General features: G+C 45.0%; 1 protein-coding gene across 1 annotated transcript in view; it reads right to left on the bottom strand.

Moving 5' to 3' along the window:
* The window catches only part of EMP3 (epithelial membrane protein 3 (MAM blood group)), a 46,781-nt gene that overhangs the window by 9,845 nt on the left and 12,196 nt on the right, over positions 1 to 24,740 (bottom strand). The window contains exons 2-3 of the mRNA XM_069946461.1: positions 14,423 to 14,522; positions 6,146 to 6,248 (exon numbers count right to left, since the gene is read on the bottom strand). Of these exons, the coding sequence (XP_069802562.1) occupies positions 6,146 to 6,248; positions 14,423 to 14,500 (181 nt within the window). The 5' untranslated portion in view covers positions 14,501 to 14,522. The remainder of the gene's footprint in view (positions 1 to 6,145; positions 6,249 to 14,422; positions 14,523 to 24,740) is intronic.

The raw sequence follows: 24,740 nt of genomic DNA, 5'->3' as shown, positions 1-24,740 counted from the left end.
ATGCACTATACAGTAAAAGCAACATGATAGTATTACTCTATAGGTCAGTCCGAACACAACCATATGCAGGTTTACACAGAGTCTCTACTGTTATATATATATTTTTTTTTAAATGAAATTCTTTTTTTTTGGCAATTAATTATAAATAAAATAGCCCTATTGTGACGCTTATAACAGTTTTATTTTTTTACCTATCAGGCTGTATGGGGTGTCATTTTTTCCGCCATGATCTCTAGTTTTTATTAATAGCATATTTGTGAAGATCGACGTTTTGATCACTTTTTATAATTTTTTTTAATATATAATGTAACATTAAATCGGTAATCCGCTCACTTTTTCCCCTCTTTTCGTGTACGCCGTTTACCGTTCGCAATGACGCTTGTTATATTTTAATAGATTGGACAATTACGCACACTACGGTATATTATATGTTTATTTGTTTATTTATTTTTATATGTTTTATTTATATAAGAAAGAGAAAGGGGGGTGATTTCAACTTTTATTGGGGGAGGGGTTTTGGGGTAGTGTATTAGTAATTTTAACTTTTTTTTTTTACACATTTGAAACCCCTTTGGGGGACTTGTACATACATTACTTTGATTTGTACACTGATCATTGCTATGCCATAGGCATAGCATTGATCAGTGTTATCGGCGCTCTGCTAATTGAGCCTGCCTGTGCAGGCTCAGTGACTAGAGCGCCGAACGGACCGCACAGAGGCAGGTGAGAGACCTCCGGCGGTCCGTTTTAACGATCGGGACTCCCCCTGTCACTTTCACTTAAATGTCGCGGCGTTTAAGGAGTTAATGACACACGGCAGCGCGATCGCTGCAGCGTGTCATTACCGGTGAGGTCCCGGCTGCTGATTGCAGCCGCCGCCCACCTGCTATAAAGCGTGTTCCGCTCCGGAGCACGCTTCATAGCCGGAGAAACACCCAGGACGTATAGTTACGCCCTAGGTTGTCTGGGGACAGACTTTCATGGCGCAACTATACGCCCCGGGTCGTCTAAGGCTTAAAGTGTCACTGTGGTTTTTTTTTGTTTGTTTTTTTGCAGAAATCAATAGTACAGGCGATTTTAAGAAATTTTGTATTTAGGTTTCTTAGGCAAATATGCTATTATCTGCATATAAAAAGACTTTACCCAGGCCCCCCCCCCCCCCCTCTTTCTCTCTCATTCACTGCTCATTATCAGGAAATTGTGTCTTGTTGCATCAGACATGCCCCTGTCTGTGCTATGGAGAGGGGAGGGGGAGGAGGGAGATTAGTTGGCAGCAGAGAACAAAAGATTACACAGTGGGAGCTGTGTGAAGTCGGTATTCAGAGGTCAGAGAGGTCAGTTCTGACTTAAGAAAAGATAGCCCAGTGATGTAACTGTAAATTAACTCTTTGTTGTCCTGTTTTGGTGCCTCATCTCTCTCCACCCATCCCCTCTCCATAGAGAACAATGAAGACAGGGGGGAGAGCTTGAAACTACTTTTCATGATAAAAATGCATTTTTTCGGCTACTAAACCCAAATACAAAGTTTCTTAATATCGCCTGTAAAAAAAATTAAACGACAGTGACACTTTAAAGTCACTTCTAATTCTTTGCCTTCTAAGGCACTAATGGGTATTGATGGGAACTTCGCTGGCTAGTACTATTGATAAGGTCTCTCTTCTAGGGCAATCTCATGATCTCATGCAGTTTATATTTGAGGACAAGTCTGAAGACTTTCCCTGAAGCTACAGAAAAAAATAGGCGAATGTCATTATAATACCCAAATTTCAAGTTAAATAATAAACGGAGACATACACATTTGGATTGGGTTGAAATAAACCTATAAGAAGTAGACCCTACTAGGAAGTTAAAAGGGTTGTCCAGGCTAAAAAAAATAAAAATTCTATGAGCTGGGGCTGGTAAAGAAATAGTAAATATGCAATATGCTGTGCTAGTGCTCCCAGTACTTGTTGGTCTCTGCTTCTTCCCAGTCCTGTGTCATCCCAATCGCACGCCCTGTGCGGTCAGAAATATACAGAACTCAGAAGAAGTGGAGACGAGGAGAGGACCTAGAACACCTGCATGATAGTGGGGACTGAAGAACGTGAATATATAGAAGGTGAATATACCATGTTTATTTTACACCACACACAGCCCTGGAGCAAACTTTTGTTTTGCCTGGACAATCACTTTAATGGCTCCAAGCCCAGCATCAAATGGTTTTCTCCTTGATCCTTTGAAGCCCATTATGTTGTCAGAGCTTGGGCCACTGGGGGATCTGGTATACTCCGATGATCCAGTCTTATCCTAAGCCAGTCATGATTACCAACATTATTATTATTATTATTATTATTATTATTATTATTATTTATTTATAAAGCGCCCTTAGTTCCAGAGCGCTATACAATAGATAGGCAACAGGCAGGAACAATACAAGGTCAGAAAACATTACATGAAGGCAAAAGACAGACTGGTACATGGGGGAAGAGGACCCTGCCCGCGAGGGCTTACAATCTATGGGGTTTAGGGAGAGAAACAGGAGGTAAAGTGCAGCCATTCAAGTGTGATGCAGAGTTATTGTAGGTTGTAGCCTTGTTTGAAGAGATGGGTTTTCAGGTTACTTTTGAAGGACTTGATGGTGGATGAGAGACGGATGTGTCGGGGTAGCGAGTTCCAGAGTATGGGGGAGGCTCGGGCAAAGTCTTGGAGGCGGTTATGCGAGGTACGAACAAGGGGGGAGCGGAGACGGAGGTCACTGGAGGATCGAAGGTTGCGTGAGGGACCGTAGCGGGATATCAGGTCAGAGATGTACGGAGGGGACAGGTTGTGGATTGCCTTGTATGTCATGGTCAACAATTTAAAGTCAATACGTTGGGCAATGGGGAGCCAGTGGAGGGATTGGCAGAGGGGAGAGGCTGAGGCAAAGCGAGGGGAAAGGTGGATTAGTCGGGCAGCAGAGTTAAGAATAGACTGGAGAGGATCAAGGGAGTTAGCTGGAAGGCCAGAGAGGAGGATGTTACAGTAGTCCAAGCGGGAGATAATGAGAGCATGGACCAGCAGTTTGGTGGAGTCAGGGGTGAGGAAAGAGCGGATTCTGGAAATGTTTTTGAGGTGAAGGCAGCAGGAGGTGGTCAGGGCCTGAATATGTCGTTTAAAGGACAGGGCAGAGTCAAAGGTGACGCCAAGGCAGCGGACTTGGGGGACAGGGGACAGAGTACAGCCATTGATAGTGATTGACAGATTAGAAGGCGGGGTGGAGCGAGATGGGGGAAAGATGATAAGTTCTGTTTTGTCCATGTTGAGTTTTAGAAAGCGGGAGGAGAAGAAGGAGGATATGGCCGATAGACACTCTGGAATCCTGGATAGCAAAGAGGTGACATCCGGACCAGAGAGGTAGATCTGAGTGTCATCGGCATAAAGATGGTACCTGAAGCCATGGGATTCTATGATATGTCCCAGGCCAGAGGTGTAGATGGAGAAGAGAAGAGGCCCGAGTACAGAGCCTTGGGGAACACCAACAGTAAGGGGACGAGGAGAGGAGGTGGTGTGGGAGTGGGAGACACTAAAAGTGCGGTTGGAGAGGTAAGAGGAGATCCAGGAGAGAGCTAGGCTAGTGACACCAAGGGATGAGAGGATTTGTAAGAGGAGAAAATGGTCAACTGTGTCGAAGGCAGAAGATAGGTCAAGGAGAAGGAGCACAGAGTAGTGGCGCGAGGTTTTGGCAGTCAGCAGGTCATTGGCCACTTTGGTGAGGGCAGTTTCTGTGGAGTGGTGGGAGCGGAAACTGGATTGCAGGGAGTCAAAAAACGAGTTGGATGAAAAATGTGAGGAAAGTTCATGGTAGACATGTTGTTCCAGGAGTTTTGAGGCAAAGGGGAGAAGCGAGATGGGGCGGTAGCTGGATAAGGAGGTAGGGTCAAGGGATGGCTTTTTGAGGATGGGTGTGATGGTTGCATGTTTATATGGAGATGGGAAGATGCCAGAAGTTAGTGATAGATTGAAGAGATGGGTAAGTGCTGGGACAAGTGCTGAGGAGAGGTTGGGGATAAGGTGGGATGGAATAGGGTCAAGTGCGCAGGTGGTGAGGTGCGATGTGGAGAGTAGTTTGGAGAGATGTTCTTCTGTGATGGTGGAGAGGTGAGTTAGTGGGGACGGGCAGTAGGCAGGCATTAGGGGGGGCTGAGGGGACTGTGAGTTGAAGCTTCCTCTGATGTCATCGATTTTCTGCTTGAAGAATGTGGCGAAGTCCTCAGCAGAGATGAGAGATGTGGGGGGTGGCAGTGGGGGGCGGAGAAGAGAGTTGAAGGTGTTAAACAGTTGCCTAGGGTTATGAGATAAGGAAGATATGAGGGAAGAAAAGTAGTCCTGTTTAGCAGAGGTGAGGGCAGATTTGAACTCAAGGAGTGCTCTCACCAAGTAAAACTTGTCAGGAGTTTGATGTATATTATACCAGAACTTTTAGTCCAGCAGTCTAACAATCTAAAATATTACTTTACTGAAAGTAGTAGATGTTTGGAACAAACTTTCAGCAGATGTGGTTGGTAAATCTACAGTAACTGAATATATAAACCTGCCTAGGATAAACATACATCTATCCTAAGATACTAACAGGGGGCGTAATGTAAGGGCAGCCTAGATGGACCATGTGGTCTCTTTCTGCCCACAAAGTATATGTTTCTACAGTGGGGAAAATAAGTGTTTGATACACTGCTGATTTTGCAAGTTTCCCCACCTACAGTACAAATGGAGAGGTGTGTAATTTTTTATTGCAGGTGCACTTCAATTGTGAGAGACAGAATATATATGAAATATTTCTGCAAATTACATTGTATTATTTTTAAATAATTATTTTGCATTTTATTGCATGATATATGTATTTGATCACCTACCAACCAGCAAGAATTCTGGCTCTCACTGTTAGTTTTTCTTTAAGAAGCTCCTCCTACTCTGCAGTCTTTACCTAATCCAACCTTCCCACCATGGCCAAGACAAATGAGCTGTCTAAGGACTGCAGGGACAACATTGTAGACCTGCACAAGGTTGGGATAGGCTGCGGGACAATAGGTAAGCAGCTTGGTGAGAAGGCAACAGCTGTTGGCGCAGTTATTAGAAAATAGACGAAATACAAGATGACATTCAATCTTCCTTAGTCTGGGGCTTTATGCAAGATCTTGCCTTGTAGGGTAAGGATGATTGTGAAAAAGGTCAGGAATCAGCTGGTCAATGACCTAAAGAGAGCTTGGATCACAATCGCAAAGATTACCATTAGTAACACACTATGCCGTCATGGATTAAAATCCTGCAGGGCACACAAGGTCCCCCCTGGTCATGCCAGCATATGTTCAGGCCTGTTTGTAGTTCGCCAATGACCATCTGGATGATCCATAGGAGGCAAAGGAGAAGGTCAGATGAGACCAAAATAGAACTTTTAGGTATCAACCCCACTTGTCGTGTTTGGAGAAAGAAGAATGTACAACCTCAAAAACACAGTCCTAACCATGAAGCATCAAGGTCAAAATACTATACTGTGGGGGTACTTTTCAGCAAAGGGGACAGGACACTGTACTGTATTGAAGGGAGAATGAATGGGGCCATGTATTGCAAGATTTTGGCCAACAACCTCCTTCCCTCAGTAAGACCACTTACTGATGGGTCATGGCTGGATCTTGCTGCATGAGAATGACCAAAAACACACAGCCAGAGCAACAAAAGACTGACTCTATAAGAAGGATTTCAATGTCCTGAAGTGGCCTAGCCAGCCTCCAGACCTGAACCCAAGAGAAAGTCTTTGGAGGGAGCTGAAAATCAATGTTGCCCAGTGACAACCCCAAAACCTGAAAGATCTGGATAAGATCTGTATGCAGGAGTGGGACAAAATCCCTGTGGCGGTGTCTGCAAACTTGGTCTTTAGGAAAACGTCGGACCTCTGTAATTGCAATCTAAGGTTTCTGTATTGAATATTAAGTTCTGTTTTTCCATTGTATCAAACAATTTTCTGGAATTTATTTTGATACATTCTGTAACAGGTGAAGTGTACCTATGGTGCAAAATCAAATACTTATTTTTCCCACTGTATGTATTTGATGTCAGCAGTGTCTGATTCGATAAAGAATTTCAAAGTAACTTAAAAACAAACAAATGCTAAATCATGCCATCTAAAACTCACCATTTGTAGACACTGAAGTGCACATCCAGCTGTCCGAGCTGTTGTTGTAAATGCAGTCGTGCCATAGGTTTAGAGTCTCATCTTGTGACAGCACCCACCAGGACTGGATTCACAATAAAGACAGACAGGTTAGATTGCACATTCATTTTTATACTTCAGGCAGACAACAAGCAGTAAATGAAGGTGCAGGCAGATGGAGCATGATTCATTCTGACATATGCCATGATCCAGTGCTGCTGTGCTAGAGAGCATATGCCTGGCTGCATCAACTTAACCCAGCCTATTTTATCATAGCAATATGCTGATATGATTATGGGAAACTATGTGTACTATGTGCATTGCCAGACAGCTGATCAATAACCCAATCTCCCGGCTTTCCATAGTAAATATGTTCTTTATGTGTATTTCATATTAGATACGGAGAACTTGCTTGCTTCACATGTAATTTTCTCGAAAATTGTCTCAGTACTAAGTGAACTTTTTACGCTATGAGATTGTTTCATACGTTGCTAAATGGTGGTTATTTGTAAAAGCAGCTGAGAAGACATACATGCTAATATTGGCTTCAATCCTCATTAAAGGGTTGTTTCCTATAGACATTGGTGGCATATCAATTGGATATGATTAGCAGGTGTCTGACCTCTGATAAGTAGTCATCTGGTTGTTCTGCCCACTCATTGACAGCTGACTCTATATGCACTAGGGTTATGACTTTTTGACTTTTTTGAACATTTTAATTATCATGGTGTTGCATTTGATGAACTTTTGCCTATATGTTAGTTTTCTGGTGTTCTTTTGTTATTTTCATTGAAAATAACCCTGTAGTTAAAAATCATAGTACTTAAAGGAGAAGTCCGGTGAAATTTTTATTTAAGTATTGTATTGCCCCCCAAAAGTTTTACAAATCACCAATATACATTTACAATATACAATATACACTGTTACGGGAAATGTACATAAAGTGCTTTTTTCCCTGCACTTACTACTGCATCAAGGCTTCACTTCCTGGATAAAATGGTGATGTCACGACCCGACTCCCAGAGCTGTGCGGGCTGTGGCTGCTGGAGAGGATGATGACAGGGGGCCACAGCCTGCACTGTCCATGTTTTTGTAGCGCTGGATAACCCCTTTAAATCTACTTAAGACTTCATTGCTAAGATATGGTCGAAAACAGCACTATTCAGGAGCCTCAATGATACAATGAGCTGCATGCTGCTATTTCCAAATTGAAGTGTCCTAAGGCTTTATAATATTTTTTCATAAAACAGGATAAAAAAACTGTCGCTGCTTGATGTTCCTCGGTCAAATATGGTTGTCAAGCGAGCTGTTAAGCTCAAGGAAGAGCTTTATAACACTAGCAAAACTGAGAAACATCTTACCAACAAATTCATAAAAAGTAATTCAGAAATGTAATTGCTTTTTGCTCATTTGCTGTGTTATTTTTATTTGCAAATAAATAAAGACTTTGTACACTTATCAACAGTTTTTTTTATTCTTTACCCTGATACAATATTTCTACAGGTGCAGAAGCTTTTTACAATTTCACATTACAAAAAAACATTAGTTGTTTTTTTTTAGTTTTTTAGACCAGTGTATTTCATATTTATAGTTTTTTTATGCTTTACATCATAAAATACTATGATTTTTCATTTCGCTAGAGAGCAATGGGTGCAGGAGGTTTTAAAAAAAAATAACAAAAGAACACAAAAAAACTAACACGTAGCTGCCAATCGGAATATTTTACATGAATAGGTTTACATGAATAGTAATATTGCAACTTTTCCCATTAAACTATGTGTATTAATTCCAACACATGATGCCTTCAGATTGGACTGCATTTCAGTCTTTGTTCAGACAATGTCAAAAAAGAAAAAACATGGCCACTTTTTTTTTTTTATTTAAAGCGACTCTGTACCCCCAACCTAAAAACAACTTTTAATCCTACAGCGCTGTGTCTAACGGCCGGGGCTTACATTTGTATATGCATTAGGCTTGCACACCCTCTCCGTCCTTCCTCCCCACCCTCCTTATTATTAGGAATGATCCAGGAACATTTACTGCTGTTTGAGCTTTGCACAGGTGTATTAACGATCCAGCCCATGTGCCGGGCTGCCACAGGTGGGGAATAGGAAGCAATCTGCCTGGAGCATTCCTAATGATGAGGAGGGTGGGGAGGAAGGACAGAAATGTAAGCCCTGGCCGTTAGACACAGCGCTGCCGGATTAAAAGTTGTTTTTATGACAATAACTGCATCCCCTGCCGAACGGACCCCAGGACAGATCTTGAATTAAAAGCAGCTATCTGAAGGTACAAGTGGTTTGGGGGGGGGGTCAGATTGTGGGTACGGAGTCGCTTTAAAAAGACGTCTGTTATTACTGCAATGCATTAAAGTCAATGAAATGATGCAGTATTAAATGACGGACGTTGTCTGTGCAGACTTAAAAAAAAATTATCATGGCAAATCTGTTGCTAACACTGGACTCAAAATGACAAACTCAAAATGACAGACGTAATTATACAAAAAAAAAAAACTTAAAGAAAAAAAGGTTATTTGAACAAAAATTGTCAACAGTTTACCCTATGGTTGTAACAAGCGATGAGTGAATCTGGCGAATGAAAATTTGCTGTAAATCAGGCCTTCAATTCCTTAAGGAAATTCACAAAAAAACAAAATGGCCGCCGCACATGCAGACTGGAGCATCACTGGGCAGGAGAAAGGGATTAACCATAATCCTAAATGCCCGTCCAATCAGCTGCAGGCTCCTCTGTGATGTCAGCACCTAATCCTCACCACCTATATAAGGCGGTTCGTTTACGGAGGTGGCCAGCCGGCTGTGTGTGGAGGAGAGAGCAGGATGGCAGCAGTCAGTTAGAGCAGAGCAGGGAGAGACTAACAGAGTGATTTAGGGATAGAGGGGAAAGGAGAGGATAGGAGGGCTGATTGTGGGTGATTGTTTTGTTGTAGCTGCCAACAAAGTGTCCAGTTTACTAAATATCTGGGTGCCTATAGGGATTTACTTGGACCAGTGAAGACACAGTCCATATTATTTACTCACTAGGCACTGTAAACTCCTGCTGAGTTCTACCGATTTACTGGGATCAGTGTATGCAGTGTGCACCTTACATAATCAGTGCTCGCACTCCACTCCTACTGTGTTAAAGAAATTTGGTTTTATAACTGTACTGAGTGTGTGCTTTACATAACCAGTGCTCACACTCAGGCCCGGATTGGTAATCTGGCAAAGCGGGCAAATGCCCGCTGGGCTGCCAGTATTACCAATCCGGGGGCCGCCGTTCCTGGCCCCCATGTGCACCGGCCCTCAGCAGTGGCTGCAAGAATAGCGCAGCCGGCCGCTGCGCTATTCATTCAGCCTGTGCAGAGGGCCGGCGCCCTGGCCCTTTAACTGTGAGCGTTCAAGATGAACGCTCACAGCTTGTAGCGGCTGCGCTCTGACTGACAGAGCCAGGAAGCTATTGGCCCCCGGCACTGCCAGTAAGGAGCGGGCTGGGCCGGAGAGCGGGGGGGGCTGGTCTTCAGCCCCCTCCGGCATCTGGAAGGTGTCAGGGCCGGCCCGGGGCTGCAGACGTGCCGCGCGCAGGCACGTCTGCAGGCACCTCTGCCAGGTCCCCAGCGGCTGACGTCACTTCCCTGACGCACCGCTGAGGACCTGGGAGCAGAAACAGGAGAGGAGCTGCCTCCGCTCTGCACCGGGGAGAAGAGCTGTGGACCGAACATCCGAGAAGAAGAAGCTGCTGGGGAGCGAGGTGAAAGGTGAGAATGTGTGTTTTTTTTTTACCTCTTTCACTAGTGGCCATGGGGGGGGGGGTATTCTATTCTATATGGGTGGGATGCAAGGAGAAGGGGGTATTCTATATGGGTGGGATGCAAGGAGAAGGGGGTATTCTATATGGGTGGGATGCAAGGAGAAGGGGGTATTCTATATGGGTGGGATGCAAGGAGAAGGGGGTGTTCTATATGGGTGGGATGCAAGGAGAAGGGGGTATTCTATATGGGTGGGATGCAAGGAGAAGGGGGTATTCTATATGGGTGGGATGCAAGGAGAAGGGGGTATTCTATATGGGTGGGATGCAAGGAGAAGGGGGTATTCTATATGGGTGGGATGCAGGGGGGGTATTCTATATGGGGGGATGCAAGGAGGGGGTATTCTATATGGGGGGATGCAAGGAGGGGGTATTCTATATGGGGGATGCAAGGAGGGGTATTCTATAGGGGGGGTGCAAGGAGGGGGTATTCTATAGGGGGGATGCAAGGAGGGGTATTCTATAGGGGGATGCAAGGAGGGGTATTCTATAGGGGGATGCAAGGAGGGGGTATTCTATAGGGGGATGCAAGGAGGGGGTATTCTATATGGGGGGATGCAGGTGGGGTATTCTATATGGGGGATGCAGGTGGGGTATTCTATATGGGGGATGCAGGGGGGGTATTCTATATGGAGGGATGCAGGGGGATATTCTATAGGGGGGATGCAAGGAGGGGTATTCTATAGGGGGGATGCAAGGAGGGGGTATTCTATAGGGGGGGATGCAAGGAGGGGTATTCTATAGGGGGGATGCAAGGAGGGGGTATTCTATAGGGGGGGGATGCAAGGAGGGGGTATTCTATAGGGGGGATGCAAGGAGGGGGTATTCTATAGGGGAGATGCAGGGGGGGTATTGTATATGGGGGGATGCACGGGGGGCTATTCTATATGGGGGATGCAAGGAGGGGCTATTCTATATGGGGGGATGCACGGGGGGCTATTCTATATGGGGGATGCAAGGAGGGGCTATTCTATATGGGGGGATGTACAGCAGGGGGGCTATTCTATATGGAAGGATGTGCAGTGGAGGGGGGGGGCTATTCTATTTGGGGGGGATGTATAGATGAGGATGTTGCTGAAGCAAGAAGCCTAAAATGTCTGTCTGGCAGATCCCGTGGAGAGGAGTCATGGCCCGAGAAGCCTTCATGATGGCCGGAGATAGATGGAGAAGAAAAGGAAAAGTGGACGTCTCTTCATGCAGAGAAGACGCCTACTGTGAGTCACTGAATGTAATTGTAATCATCACTTTTAAGGTCTGCAGGACCATTATACAGCTGGGATCTACTTCTGTATCAGGGGTGTCACACTCCGGCCCTCCAGGTGTTACAAAACTACAATTCCCGTCATGCTTTAGCTGACCAGGCATGATGGGATTTCTAGTTCTGTAACAGCTGGAGTGTGACACCTGTGTTCTATGGTCACTGTTCTGGGTGAATATTGGTCTTTATATAGTGGCTGTTATTTGGTGCCAGTATAGTGGTATTATCCAGCCACTGTATGCTGAGGGTAGTGGGCATGGTGTGATGGTATAGTGGTATTATCCAGTCACTGTATGGTGGGAGTAGTGGGCATGGTGTGATGGTATAGTGGTATTATCCAGTCACTGTATGGTGGGAGTAGTGGGCATGGTGTGATGGTATAGTGGTATTATCCAGTCACTGTATGGTGAGGGTAGTGGGCATGGTGTGGTGGTATAGTGGTATTATCCAGTCACCGTATGCTGAGGGTAGTGGGCATGGTGTGATGGTATAGTGGTATTATCCAGTCACCGTATGCTGAGGGTAGTGGGCATGGTGTGATGGTATTACTCGTATTATTGGTAATATTAGTGTTGTATATAGTGGATTGTATTCAGTCACAGTGTAACGGTATTATTCATTATGTGGTGATAATGGCCGTGCTCATGGTGTGGTGATATTATTTGTTACTTATATACTGGTAGTATTGGCAATATTGCTGGGTTTGCTTAGTAACAGTATGGCAGTAATGTGTAAAGTATGGGGATAATATTTGCTTACTGGTGTTATTAACTATGACAGTATTATCATGCACAGAAAATTCTAGATAGATAGATAGATAGATAGACAGACAGGAGATAAATAGATAGAGAGATAGATAGATAGATAGATAGATAGATAGATAGATAGACAGACAGGAGATAAATAGATAGATAGAAGATAGATATCCAGTAGGAAATATCTATCTAGCAGCTTATTTTTAAGCTTTGATTACACATGAGATCACAACCAGCAGACACATTTTAATAATTAAAACCTTACTGCTTATACCGCCATTATATGGAGTGCAGACATAGTCAGGATAAAAGGGATTTAAAAAATATAGTAACTTTTGTCCAAAAACAGCACCATGCCTGTCTTCAGGTTATGTAAAGGTATTACAACTTCACTCCATTCACTTCAATGGAATTGAGCTGCAATACCTCACACAAACTGAAGAAGAGTGTGGCACTGTTTCTGGAAGAAAGTGGCTATGTTTTTCTCCTTTAAAGGGAATCTGTGAGGTCCATACCTGGTCTAGGGCTGTAGATCTCAGCAGACAATAGTGACAGGACCTTTAGTCCAGTGTAAACTTTTATAATTGTCCTTTTCATTACCGACTAAAGTTTCACAACGGCAACTGCAGCAGCAGCACTAACCTATACGTCCATCAGTCAGAGCAGGAAGGGGCGGGGGCAGAGGGTGCTGCTGTGACTCAGCTCCGCCTCTCTGACACTTCAGCTGGTAATTAAAAGAATGATTATAATAGTTTACAATGGACTAAAGGTCCGGTCCCTGACCTGTACGCTGGGATCTACAGCTGTGCACCTGGTATAGACCTCACAGGTTCCCTTTAAGGGAACGTTCATACCTAATCCATTGCGGTTTTGATGCTTCTGATTTAATCAGTTAAAATAAATGCATATATATGCCACATCAAATCCACAGCAGATTATGTTATAGCATTAATTTTAGGTGCTGGTGGTGGGGTTCACATGTTTAAGGGAGTAGTGGGGGACATGGCTAAATGAAGCAGAATTTGCTACAGCACGTATTTTACACGGATATCCATGATATGGTATGTGGGCTGCTGGGGTCTGATTGCCAGGGCTGATTTTAAGTCCCAGTCCGGCCCTGCTCACACTCCACATCTTCTGTGTTATACAAGTTGGGTTTCATTAGATGGGATCATTGACTGACTGGCTGATGAAGAACATGCGTTAAAAATTCATCCTTGTGTAATAGTCCCAGTACTGAAGCTACTATTGTTTGGCTGTTTTACTTAAATTCATTAAGATTCTAATATTAATGAATTTGACCCAAAATTTTCGAAGCGAAATTCCATCTGCTTCACAGCTGTAACACTTAGAGCTGTAAAAGTAATAATTTATGTGTGTGCACAAACAGCCATTTTATGTAAGCATTTTTCAAGACAAAAGCAGGATGAAATATATCATAGCTTTGTTGTGTTGCTCGCTGTGCCTTGTACAAATGTATCTTATTTTGTCAACCTGCCCAGCTTATTTTTTGTGAATGAACTTCCTGCAGACTGCTCACTGACTCTAGTTCCTCAATAGAAGCAAAGCCTTATTGACATGCACATGTAATCTACTATGTCAGTAAGGCCTCTTCTGCCCTCTTGACCATGATATAACATCAGTCAATGAGGGTAAAAATAATAATGGCAGAAGAATGTGAAATATTTGAAATATTTTTTTTTTAACTACCTAAGTGTAATTGGAGAATGCTTCATCTGAGCAGGCAAGGAGATGTATACCTGACTGCTCACTACTGTATTTTCTCAGTGTTCACTGCATGTAATGATAAACGGGATGACTCTGCATGCCGCGCATGCTTTACATAAATGTTTCAACAAATGCCTTTCAGAAATGTTATGATCTGTGGTATGAAATGCTTGTAAATACCGAACTAAATATGGAACGGAAGATAACACATAAAGTCTAAGAAGCTTCATGTCACGTGGATCTGTTCATTGAGTTTTCAACATATGTAGTGTCATATGATACAAAATGAGCAACAACAAAAAAATTATGAAAGGTTGATGTCTGTAAACAGACAATAAAACTGTTCTTTCTATTTCATTGGGAGGTTTTCTTTGCATCAATCATTGTCAGCCATGGTGACAGATGTCTAGTGCAATGGATGGGAACATTTTACATACAACATTGTCTGCTCAAGCACAAATGAAGTAAATTGCCTTCCCTTCTAGTTACTAAAATTTAAATCAATGGCATGACGTATTTAATGGATCAAAAGAATGGATGTCATGGATGACACTGATTTTACCTCTTAAGTATCAGCAGGAATACAGTAACTGATTCCACCCAATCACGTGAATGAGAACAATGGATAGAAAAACTATTACTATATAGTCCCTAGGTTAATGTTGTATTTTTTATAAGCTATGCTATAAATTATTCATCAACTTATCTGCTTACACTGTCAAGGGTAGCAACGAAGAGGATGATCAATATAGCGACGTGAAGGGCCGTTACACCAAGGAGTAGAAGACTCATTTTCTGTTCTTAGGTGGGAAACCTGCAAAAAAAAAAAAAATAATAATTGACTGATGACCTGTTATCACTTATTGTAAAGGCTTCATCACATCTCATTTTCAGTCTTCATAAATAACATTATATTAGGTAGTCTTCAAACAAATAAAAAAAAAGCCATATGTTAAATTCCAAAGATAGACCCAAGAATTGTGCCATAAAAATCTTAAAATAATGCCAAAAAGGAACATATTGCATTAAAAGTATAGCAATATCTGGGCACCGTGTTGTAGAGCAGGAGGAGCTGATTGGTATATAAATCTTGCTTCAGCCAGGTGAGAGCAAATGAATGCAAGGGGTCAGACAAAATGGCTGAAATCCAAAAAGGAGACCCCCCCCCCCCATTAACCATAGATGTAACACACGTTGTATGAGAGAAGGCTGTTTCCTTAGAATTATTTATTTGGCCCCAATGAAGATACTATTAGCTCTAGTTACAGCGAGCTATTAAAAGATGATAGTAAAACACTAATAGCAGCATTTAATCTAACTTTGAAGACGCCTGACTTTAATCTCCAACCTATGCAGATTTAACACGGTCGCACTCACAAATGTCATTTCCTATTAGACAGCATAAATTTCACTTTTACGGAGTAGCTGGCTAAAAAGCAAAAGATCTAATTAATCTTGTACACTTTATGAATAGAATATATGAACATGGACATAACTCTCTGTCCTACGAAGAAATGAATCTTATTACTTCGATGTAGTGGTCACAGCTTGTACTCTCGGCTTTGTAGTCATAAATAACAGCTGACCAAAATAATGTAATATGCTATAAATTATATTTTTTACCTTGGCTGACAGGGCCATCACTATACAGAGCAGGTAGTCATTAGTCTCCTGTGCCTAAAGGGAATGCACCACTGTTACATCACTTTTTTGTTTTTTACATGAATAGACCGGAGTCGGTACAAGGATGCTGATCCTTTTTTTGAAAGGCCTGTGGGTTCCCCCGCCCTGCCCTGGTCTATAACTGAGCACCAGCCGGCCATGAAGCACTGGAGGTGGGCCAGCTGGCCCCCAGTGTGACAGTCTGCCCTCCCCTCTGTCATGTGGCTCCATTAAAATCAAATGAGCCACGTCACGGAGGGGGGGCGTCATACTGTGAGCCAGTGGGGCCCACCCACAGTGCTTCATTGCCGGCTGGTGCTCAGCAATAGACCAGCGCCGTGCCCGGGAACTGGGCGGTTCAAAAACAGGACCACTGCACTAACATCCCCTCACCAGCGCTGGTCTATTCATTTAAAAAACAATAAAAAGTGATGTACCAGTGGTACATTCGCTTTAACTCTTGTGATAATCTTTTTTAAGTATTATAATAGTCCAATATGTCCTATGTAGGTTTGGATGACTGGCCGCATGACACGCTAAGGCATATAGATATGTGGGCCAATAAAGAGGCACTTGGTACTTACCAACTATAAGATTCTTTTTGAAGCAAGAAAACATTTATCTAGAGTGTTTGCATTGTATAGTCTGCAGTCTGGGCAGTCCAACAGTATCAGAACACCCTTATTGCTTCCCAAGAGATCAGGTGATGCATTTATTCAGCCCTACGCTGATCACTGAGAGAACTATGCAGCCATACATAGCTCTACAGTCAGTGTCGGACTGGCCCACCAGAGCACGGGAGGATCCTCCGTTGGGCCTCCATCTTTAGAACCTGCACAAACACTGACTGACATGTTGTTTCTCACTGACCCTTCATTGATGGGCCCCCAGGATCATTTCCTCTGGTGGGCCCCAGATACCCCAGTCCGACACTGTCTACAGTCTTCTCTATCCTCCTGATATATGGGATCGGTGCTATGTGCACTTCATATCCAGCTTCCTACAACAATAAAAGGACCCATGATGTCATCAGTCTGTGATCGCCAACAGCATACTTGGTACTAGTCCTAGGACTGATCCTGGAATGTTTTTAGGAATAGTCAGAGATAAACCAGGACTTCTTATCATGTGAATATTCCTTACAATTCAACCAGACCTTTCAAAGTCCATCACTCTCTTCTTAGTAACTCAAGCAGAATAAAGGGGAAAAGAATGCCTTTATAGCTACATTTTTACATATAAGGTAGTTGATCACTGCTTCTATAAAGTACCTTGGCACTGTTTTATATATCAGGGGTCCTCAACTGGCGGAGGCAGAGGCCAGCTGTCTGGAAGAGGAAGAAAGCGCACAGGGGGCTACATGGGAGAGTGCACAGGGGAGGCTCTATGGGAGGGGGAGAGTGCACAGGAGGGCTATATGGGAAGGGGAGAGTGCACAGGGGGGCTATATACTACAGGGGGAGAGCGCACAGAGGGTCTATATACTACAGGGGGAGAGCACACAGGTGGGCTATATACTACGGGGGAGAGCGTGTAGGGGAGCTATATACTACAGGGGAGAGCATACAGGTGGGCTATATACTACAGGGGGAGAGCGCATAGGGGGCTATATACTACTGGGGGAGAGCGCACAGGGGGCTATATACTACAGGGGGAGAGTGCACAGGGGGGCTGTATACTACAGGGGGAGAGCGCACAGGGGGGCTATATACTACTTGGGGAGAGTGCACGGGGGGCTATATACTACTTGGGGAAAGCGCACAGGGGGCTATATACTACTGGGGGAGCAACAGGGTGGCTATATACTATTGGGGGAGAGCGCATGAGGGCTATATACTACTGGGACAATCATCCCCTTTGTATCTAATTTCAAAGGGCTTGTGAGGGAGAAAAAATGCCAGTTTTCCAACTAAGCATCAATTCTATATGTAAATAGTTCAACAACCTTTGTGAAAAGTTAACAAAACACGTTAACTACTGATGTTCAGCTCCGACCTTCACCTGACAATAGACCCCGGTAAGTGGACCCTCACTAAAAGTTGTTGAGTACCCCTGTTATATATGTTCGCACCTTCACAACCCAAAATCTAAATGGCATATGTGAACAACACTTCAGAGAGTGCTAACAGTGCGGAGACACAGGGACGTTACTTAAGTTACCAGTTTTATGCTAGGAAAGTATGACTATTGGTCAATTGCTCCACTGTTTACAAGAACGAAGAAGGAATGTCTTTTTGATATTGAGCCAAATGAGACTAAATGTGCCCAAGGCAGAGACGTTTACTAGAATCTTCAGGGTTCACAGTCACATTTAACAGTGATAAACAGAACATAAACTCTTAAAATATATGTCATAGTAAATAATTATCTCTTCACAGTTTTTATCCATACGCATAGCTAACCCTATGTTCACACAACGTTTTTTCAACAGTTTTTCAACAGTTTAAGATGATGTCCGTCATTTTGAGTCTAAAATAACGGACATCAACGGACGACAACTATTAAAAAACGTTCACTGTTTGCAAAAGAAGTCCTAAAATAATGATCATGTTCATTATTTTGATGTCTGCGAAAAAAAAAAAAAAAATTAAAAACGTCCGTTATTCAATACATTGTGTGCATTGGACGTCCGTTTTTCCATTGATTTCAATGCATTGCCATTGCGACGATAATTGCGACGATAACGAACATTTTTTTTAAATATCAAAATCGTCTGCCTTTTCTCTATTTTTGACGTTGTGTGAACATATCTGAAAACTCTAATAATTGCACATACCCCGCCGGCCCCATAGTGGAGTATGTGCTTTACATGTGCTTTACATGGTGGCTATAGATGGTTGAATTCATATGCCAGGCTTGTGTTTTAAAGCAAGTCACATATATGATATTCATTTAAAAAAAAAATCACTTGGGATGATCTTTTTAGTTGTGCTCCTATTCCTGGCTACTATCTGCTGCTTGACAACTGAATATCATGTACTTTCACTTATATATGACAATTGCCGTTTCAGTCATATGAATATATTATCATTAGATGAAGGTTAGTTTACTCAGTTGTCCACAAGATGTGCTCCTTTGTGTGGCTGATATCACACCTTGGCTACACAAATGTTGCCTTCCTATAGTAGGCCACAATGTGCAATAATGCATGTTGTGTACAGTAGTAAAGTACCAAGCAAGTCTCTTTTAAGCGTCTCTGTAACCACAATTTGCTCCGCCACAACCACTTGTACCGTCGTATAGCTGTTTTTTATCCATGATCTGTCCTGGGGTCCGTTCGGCAGGTGATGCAGTTATTGTCCTAACAAACAACTTTTAAACTTGCAGCCCTGTGTCAAATTGGCGTGGCCTAGAGTGTCTGTGCCCTAGGCTTGCACCGCCCCTCCCACCCTCCTCCCCTCTTCATCATTAGGAATGCCCCTGGGCAGGATTTCTCATAATCACCGCTTGTCTAAACACTGCACATGTGCCTTAACTATCCAGCACATGTGCAGTGTTCAGGGAAGTGATGAATAGGAGAAATTCTGTCAGTGGCATTCCTAATGGTGAAGAGGGAGGAGGGATGGAGAGGTGTTGGAAGCCTAGGGCACAGACACTCTAGGCCACGCCAATTTGACACAGGGCTGCAAATTTAAAAGTTGTTTTTTAGGACAATAACTGCATCACCTGCTGAACAGTAAGATTTTGGATTAAAAGCAGCTATCCGAAGGTACAAGCAATTTGGGGGGGGGGGGGGAATTGTGGGTACAGAGTCACTTTAAGGCTATGTTCACATTACGTGAACATCCGGCCGTTCCGTTACCCCCGGCCGGTCTTAGCCCGGATCATCCCGGCTGGTACTTAAGTAGCGGCCGGATGATCTTTCCGGCCGTGGAGCTCTGATGCGGGCGCATCAGCGCGCGCCCGCATCAGAGCTTGCCACAGCACACAGTGAAGCGAGCGGTCGGAGCCACTCGCTTCACTGTGTGAACTGACAGGTCTTTCTGCGGCCGGAATTCACTGAATTCCGGCCACAGAAAACTGACCTGTCAGTTTTCTTACGGCGCCGCATGGATCCCGGCCAGAGCGCGTACGATGTGTGTACGCTCCAGCCGGGATCCCACTGACAGTAAGGCAATATTCCACCCCGCAAAACTACGGCCGTAGTTCTGCGGCGAGAACTACGGCCGTAGTTTTACGTAGTGTGAACATAGCCTAAAGCACAAGCCGTAATCTATAATGTTATACTATAATAGCGCCTCCTAACTAAAGCATGGCTTTTAAAATTCATGGCCCTTCCTTGCGATATCATTAGATGTTTGGGAGTCCAACTCCTGGCAACCCTGCTGTTCAGCTGCTTGGACAGGTAACAATGAAATACAAATAATCATTTAGTTGACATAGAGTTAAAAGCACCCTCAAACCACCGATATCGTTATGTAACGTTAACGAATCCATGGCTGATGTTGGGGTCCATTTTCCTATAGGTGCCAGGATTCTGCTAAAACATCTTTTATCCCCTTTCGAGAGGGATGCACAGGGGGCCTAGGGCATAGAACCTGCTACGCCCGAAAAAAAAGGTCTTTTACCAGTAAAATTGAACCCTTTTGTGAAATACATAATTTTTCTTATCAGAAGGCTTATTGTAGATTCCAGTCCAAGAGAAAACTGGCCACTTATGTATAATTTCCTGCACAAGGAACAATAACTTAGAGCAGGGGTCCTCAACTGGCGGACCGCGGTCCAAACCCGGACTGCGGAGGCCAGCTGCCGGACCCCTTGTCAGACCTCCCAACCACCCCGTCCCGGGACGGCCCCCATGTGCCCCACTCCCCACCGCACTGCCTCTTGTCCCATAGGCGTACTGTCCTTAGATTTCAGTACGCCTGTGGGGCTGGGGGCAGTGTCGGCCCGGCCCCTGGCTGATATATGCTCTCTGGGGACTTCCCGGGGATTCCCCAGCAGAGTGCGCATCAGTGACCTCAGTGTACGCTGCCGTCCTGAACTTCCCGGAATAAAAGGCCAGCGGCGTACACTGAGGTCACTGGTGCTGCTGGGGAATCCCCGGGACGTCCCCAGAGAGCGCGTATCAGCCGGGGGCCGAGCCAACAGGGGAAAAGAAGAAGACAGGAACAGTGGGGAACGAGGTGCTAGGTGAGTTGTATTTTTTTTTTTTTTTTTGTCTTGGGGCCATCTATAAGGGGAGAGCGCACAGGGGGGCTATATACTACTGGGGGGAGCTCACAGGGGGCTATATACTACAGGGGAAGAGCACACAGGGGGGCTATATATTACTGGGAAGGGCTATATACTACTGGGGGGAGCCCACAGGGGGGGCTATATACTACTGGGGGGGCTATATACTACTGGGGGGAGCGCACAGGGGGGCTATATACTACTGGGGAGAGCTCACAGGGAGCTATATACTACTGGAGGAGAGTGCACAGGGGGGCTATATACTACAGGGGAGAGCGCACAGGGGGATATATACTACTGGGGAGAGCTCACAGGGGGCTATATACTACTGGGGGGAGCGCAAAGGGGGGCTATATACTACTGGGGGAGAGCTCACAGGGGGCTATATACTACTGGGGGAGAGCGCACAGCGGGCTATATACTACTGGGGAGAGCGCACAGGGGGATATATACTACTGGGGGAGAGCTCACGGGGGACTATATACTACTGGGTGGAGTCACAGGGGGCTATTTATTACAGGGGAGAGCGCACGGGGGCTATATACTACAGGGGGAAAGTGCACAGGGGGGCTATATACTACTGGGGGAGCTCACAGGGGGCTATATACTACTGGGGAGAGTGCACAGGGGGGCTATATACTACAGGGGGAGAGTGCACAGGGGGGCTATATACTACTGGGGGAGCTCACAGGGGGCTATATACTACAGGGGAGAGCGCACAGGGGGGGGCTATATACTACAGGGGGAGAGTGCACAGGGGGGCTATAAACTACTGGGGGGGATCTCACAGGGGGCTATATACTACAGGGGAGAGCGCACAAGGGGGCTATATACTACAGGGGGAGAGTGCACAGGGGGGCTATAAACTACTGGGGGGAGTTCACAGGGGGCTATATACTACTCGGGGAGAGTGCATAGGGGGCTATATACTACTGCGGGAGAGCGCACAGGGGGGATATATACTACTGGGGGAGAGCTCACAGGGGGGCTATATACTACTGGGGGAGAGCGCGCAGGGGGGCTATATACTACTGGGGGAGCAACAGGGGGGGCTATATACTACTAGGGCAGTCACCTCCTTTGTACCCAATATCAAATCGCTGTTGAGAGAGAAAAAAACGCCAGTTTTCCCGCTAATAAGCATTTATTCTGTATGTAAATAGTTGAACGTTTGTGAAAAGTTCTACTGGGGGAAAGCGCACAGGGGGCTATATACTACTGGGGGAGCAACAGGGTGGCTATATACTATTGGGGGAGAGTGCATGAGGGCTATATACTACTGGGGCAGTCATCCCCTTTGTATCTAATTTCAAAGGGCTTGTGAGGGAGAAAAAATGCCAGTTTTCCAACTAATAAGCATCAATTCTATATGTAAATAGTTCAACAACCTTTGTGAAAAGTTAACAAAACACGTTAACTACTGATGTTCAGCTCGGACCTTCACCTGACAATAGACCCCGGTAAGTGGACCCTCACTAAAGTTGTTGAGTACCCCTGACTTAGAGCCTCCTCCTCAATTTGACGCCCTTCCCCTCACTCTGCCATAGATGACATACAGTACCAGCAGTCATCTTAGCTGAGGAGCCTGGAAATTTTGCTGTTGCTGTAAATATCCATTGAGTAAGTGTAAAGAAGCCAGTCGGACAACCAGTCACCAGTCAGACAACCAATAAATGACATGCTCTAATGTGTAATCAGGATCTCAGTCTCTGGGTGGCTGCATTCCTGTAAACTACTTGATTATATCATGACCTGTCAGATCCCTCTCGGCAGCTCTTAGGCCCCTTTTCTACAACCCAGATATATCTGTATTGCCCCTTTATTTATAGCCGTCATTAGCTGTCAATATCTGTGCCTATTTACATGTAATAGCAGTCCAAAAATTAAAACATATAAACTCTAAACTTGGTCAGAAAGCCAAACACAGCTGAAGCCAGTGAGTTAGGTAATATGCCCAAGTCCTATTGACTTTAATGTTACTTACACAAGCAGTGTAGCCCTGTGAGCTATGCTGTTTCCATAAATCCCATAGTTGCATAAATAGCTTAGCTCGTGGGCTTCACTGTTTGCATTCAATGGGAGAAACTGAAGCTTTAGGTGTTTTCGGTTTCCAGACCCCTTACTGGTGTCCGTGGACAGGCCCAAGGGGCCCAGGGAGCTTCTAGTCTGGAGCGATGGGCAGTTCCCAGAAGTGGGACCTGCATCTAAAGGACACTAATAGCATCTACTGTGTATATGCCGTAAGGGTCCCAGTTGGGTAAACCTCCTTTTTGGAGACTATTGGGCACTATTGCTATCTTTCAGGTAACAGATGTATTTTTGTTGTTCTGCCCCTATGACAAAGTAGAACAATGGAAATGACTGTGCAGATGTGAAGGCTTAAAGGCTGAGCTGATTTTTAGCACAGTGCTAGGGAGGGGGAGGATGAAAGAAGTAACACACTCTCACCTCCCCCGCTCCAGTACTGGTGCCGGTATCCCGCGGTCCTGCTGTCCCGACCGCTTCTGGGTCTGAATGGGTACCTGGGAAGTGATGTGCCAGCCCGCTCAGCCAGTCAGTGGCCATAGTGCGGTCCTTCTTTGGCCACTGACTGGATGAGCAAGCCTAACACTTTATATCTCAGGTGCCCACTTAGACTCAGAAGTGTCCGGGCCTGGGGGACCGGAGCTGTGGGATAGTGGCACCAGCACTGGAGTGGGGGAGGTGAAAGGGTGAGAGCCATGGCAGCATGCAATCTGCACAGTATGAACTAGTGCAAGTGGAGTGCTGGCTATTATTTTGCTTTTAGATCAACTCTCTCTGTATCTCTACCTTTTAGATTGCATGCTGCATTAGGCCTTTAATCTAAAAGGGATCCAGAGCAGCTGGGGATGTCTTTCTTGCAGAGGCTCCCCCATGAGATCTGCAGGCAGCCTGCACCAGGCAGCATCCCGCAGGGCACAGGAGCATGGGGGCAGCTGGAAAGGTGAGTAGTTCTTTTTCATTTAAGAGGTGGAAAAATCAGTACTTGGGAGCACAGGGGGTGGCTTATTACTACTTGAGAGCAAAGGAGGTGGATTATCACTACTTGGGGGCACAGGAGGGAGGATTAATGCTAATTTTGGGCACAGGAGGGGGATTATTGCTTCTTAGGGGCACAGAAAGGGGGAATTATTGCTATTTGGGGAGCACATGAGGGGATTATAATAGTATGGAGGTGGTGGCTACGTGGGGGCACAGGAGGGGGCATTATTGCTATTTGGGGAGCACATGAGGGGGGATTATAATAGTATGGAGGTGAAGGATCGTATTAAGTGTCAGGGTAAAAAGAGCATTATTTACAGCGTGGGAAAACAGACAGGACTAAATACTGTGTGGGTCTTAAATATGGGGAACTATTCATGTTTTGGGCACTATGGATGGGGCATTGTATAGGGTTGAGGAGAGTAATGAAAAATTGTGGAACCTACAATGTTTGTCTTGTAGATGCTGTGAGATAAGTCATGGCTGAAAGAAATCTTCATAATGGCTGGGACAGAATGAAGAAGAAAAGGGAAAGTAAACGACAATGAAAGAAGATGCACTGTGTGAGTCACTGGATGTAACTACACTTTGACTACTACACTGTCACTATGTGGGGGTAATGATGGTATTTTTCAATCATTAAGCAGTGGTAATGCGGTCAGGACGTGGCGGTATTATTTTTCCCTTATGTTGTGGTAACATTGATGATAATATTTAATCACTATGTGGTGGTAATATGTGGTTGACTTTGGAGGGGGGCTATTTCATTTTACATCTCAGGCAGCAGAGAAACTAGAACAGGGGTGGGGAACCTCCGGCCTGCGGGCCGCATCCGGCCCCTGAGACCTCCCGATGCGGCCCGCAGCCCGCAGCTCCCCTGTGATGCGCGCCGCTCTGGAGGAGGAAGGAGCCGGTGCACACAGCATCCTCCGGTGTCTGTGACAGCTGCCGGACACAGGAGGATGCTGTCTATGCCGGCTTCTTCCCCAGCAGAGCGGCGCGTGTCTTCAGTCTCCTGCAGGCCGCGCGCGATGACGTCATTTCATCGCGCGCCGTCTGCAGGAGAAAGACTGGCACAGAGGACCTGGGACAGAAGAGGACATGGGCAGCATGGGAACGGAGGTAAGGTGAGTGGGATGTTTATTTTTTTTATTTGGGGGTTAACTAGGCCACCAGGGACATGCCTGATGGG

Source organism: Dendropsophus ebraccatus, chromosome 12 (assembly GCF_027789765.1).
Source record: "Dendropsophus ebraccatus isolate aDenEbr1 chromosome 12, aDenEbr1.pat, whole genome shotgun sequence".
Classification (NCBI taxonomy): domain Eukaryota; kingdom Metazoa; phylum Chordata; class Amphibia; order Anura; family Hylidae; genus Dendropsophus; species Dendropsophus ebraccatus.
This window is presented reverse-complemented; position numbering and strand designations above follow the sequence as displayed.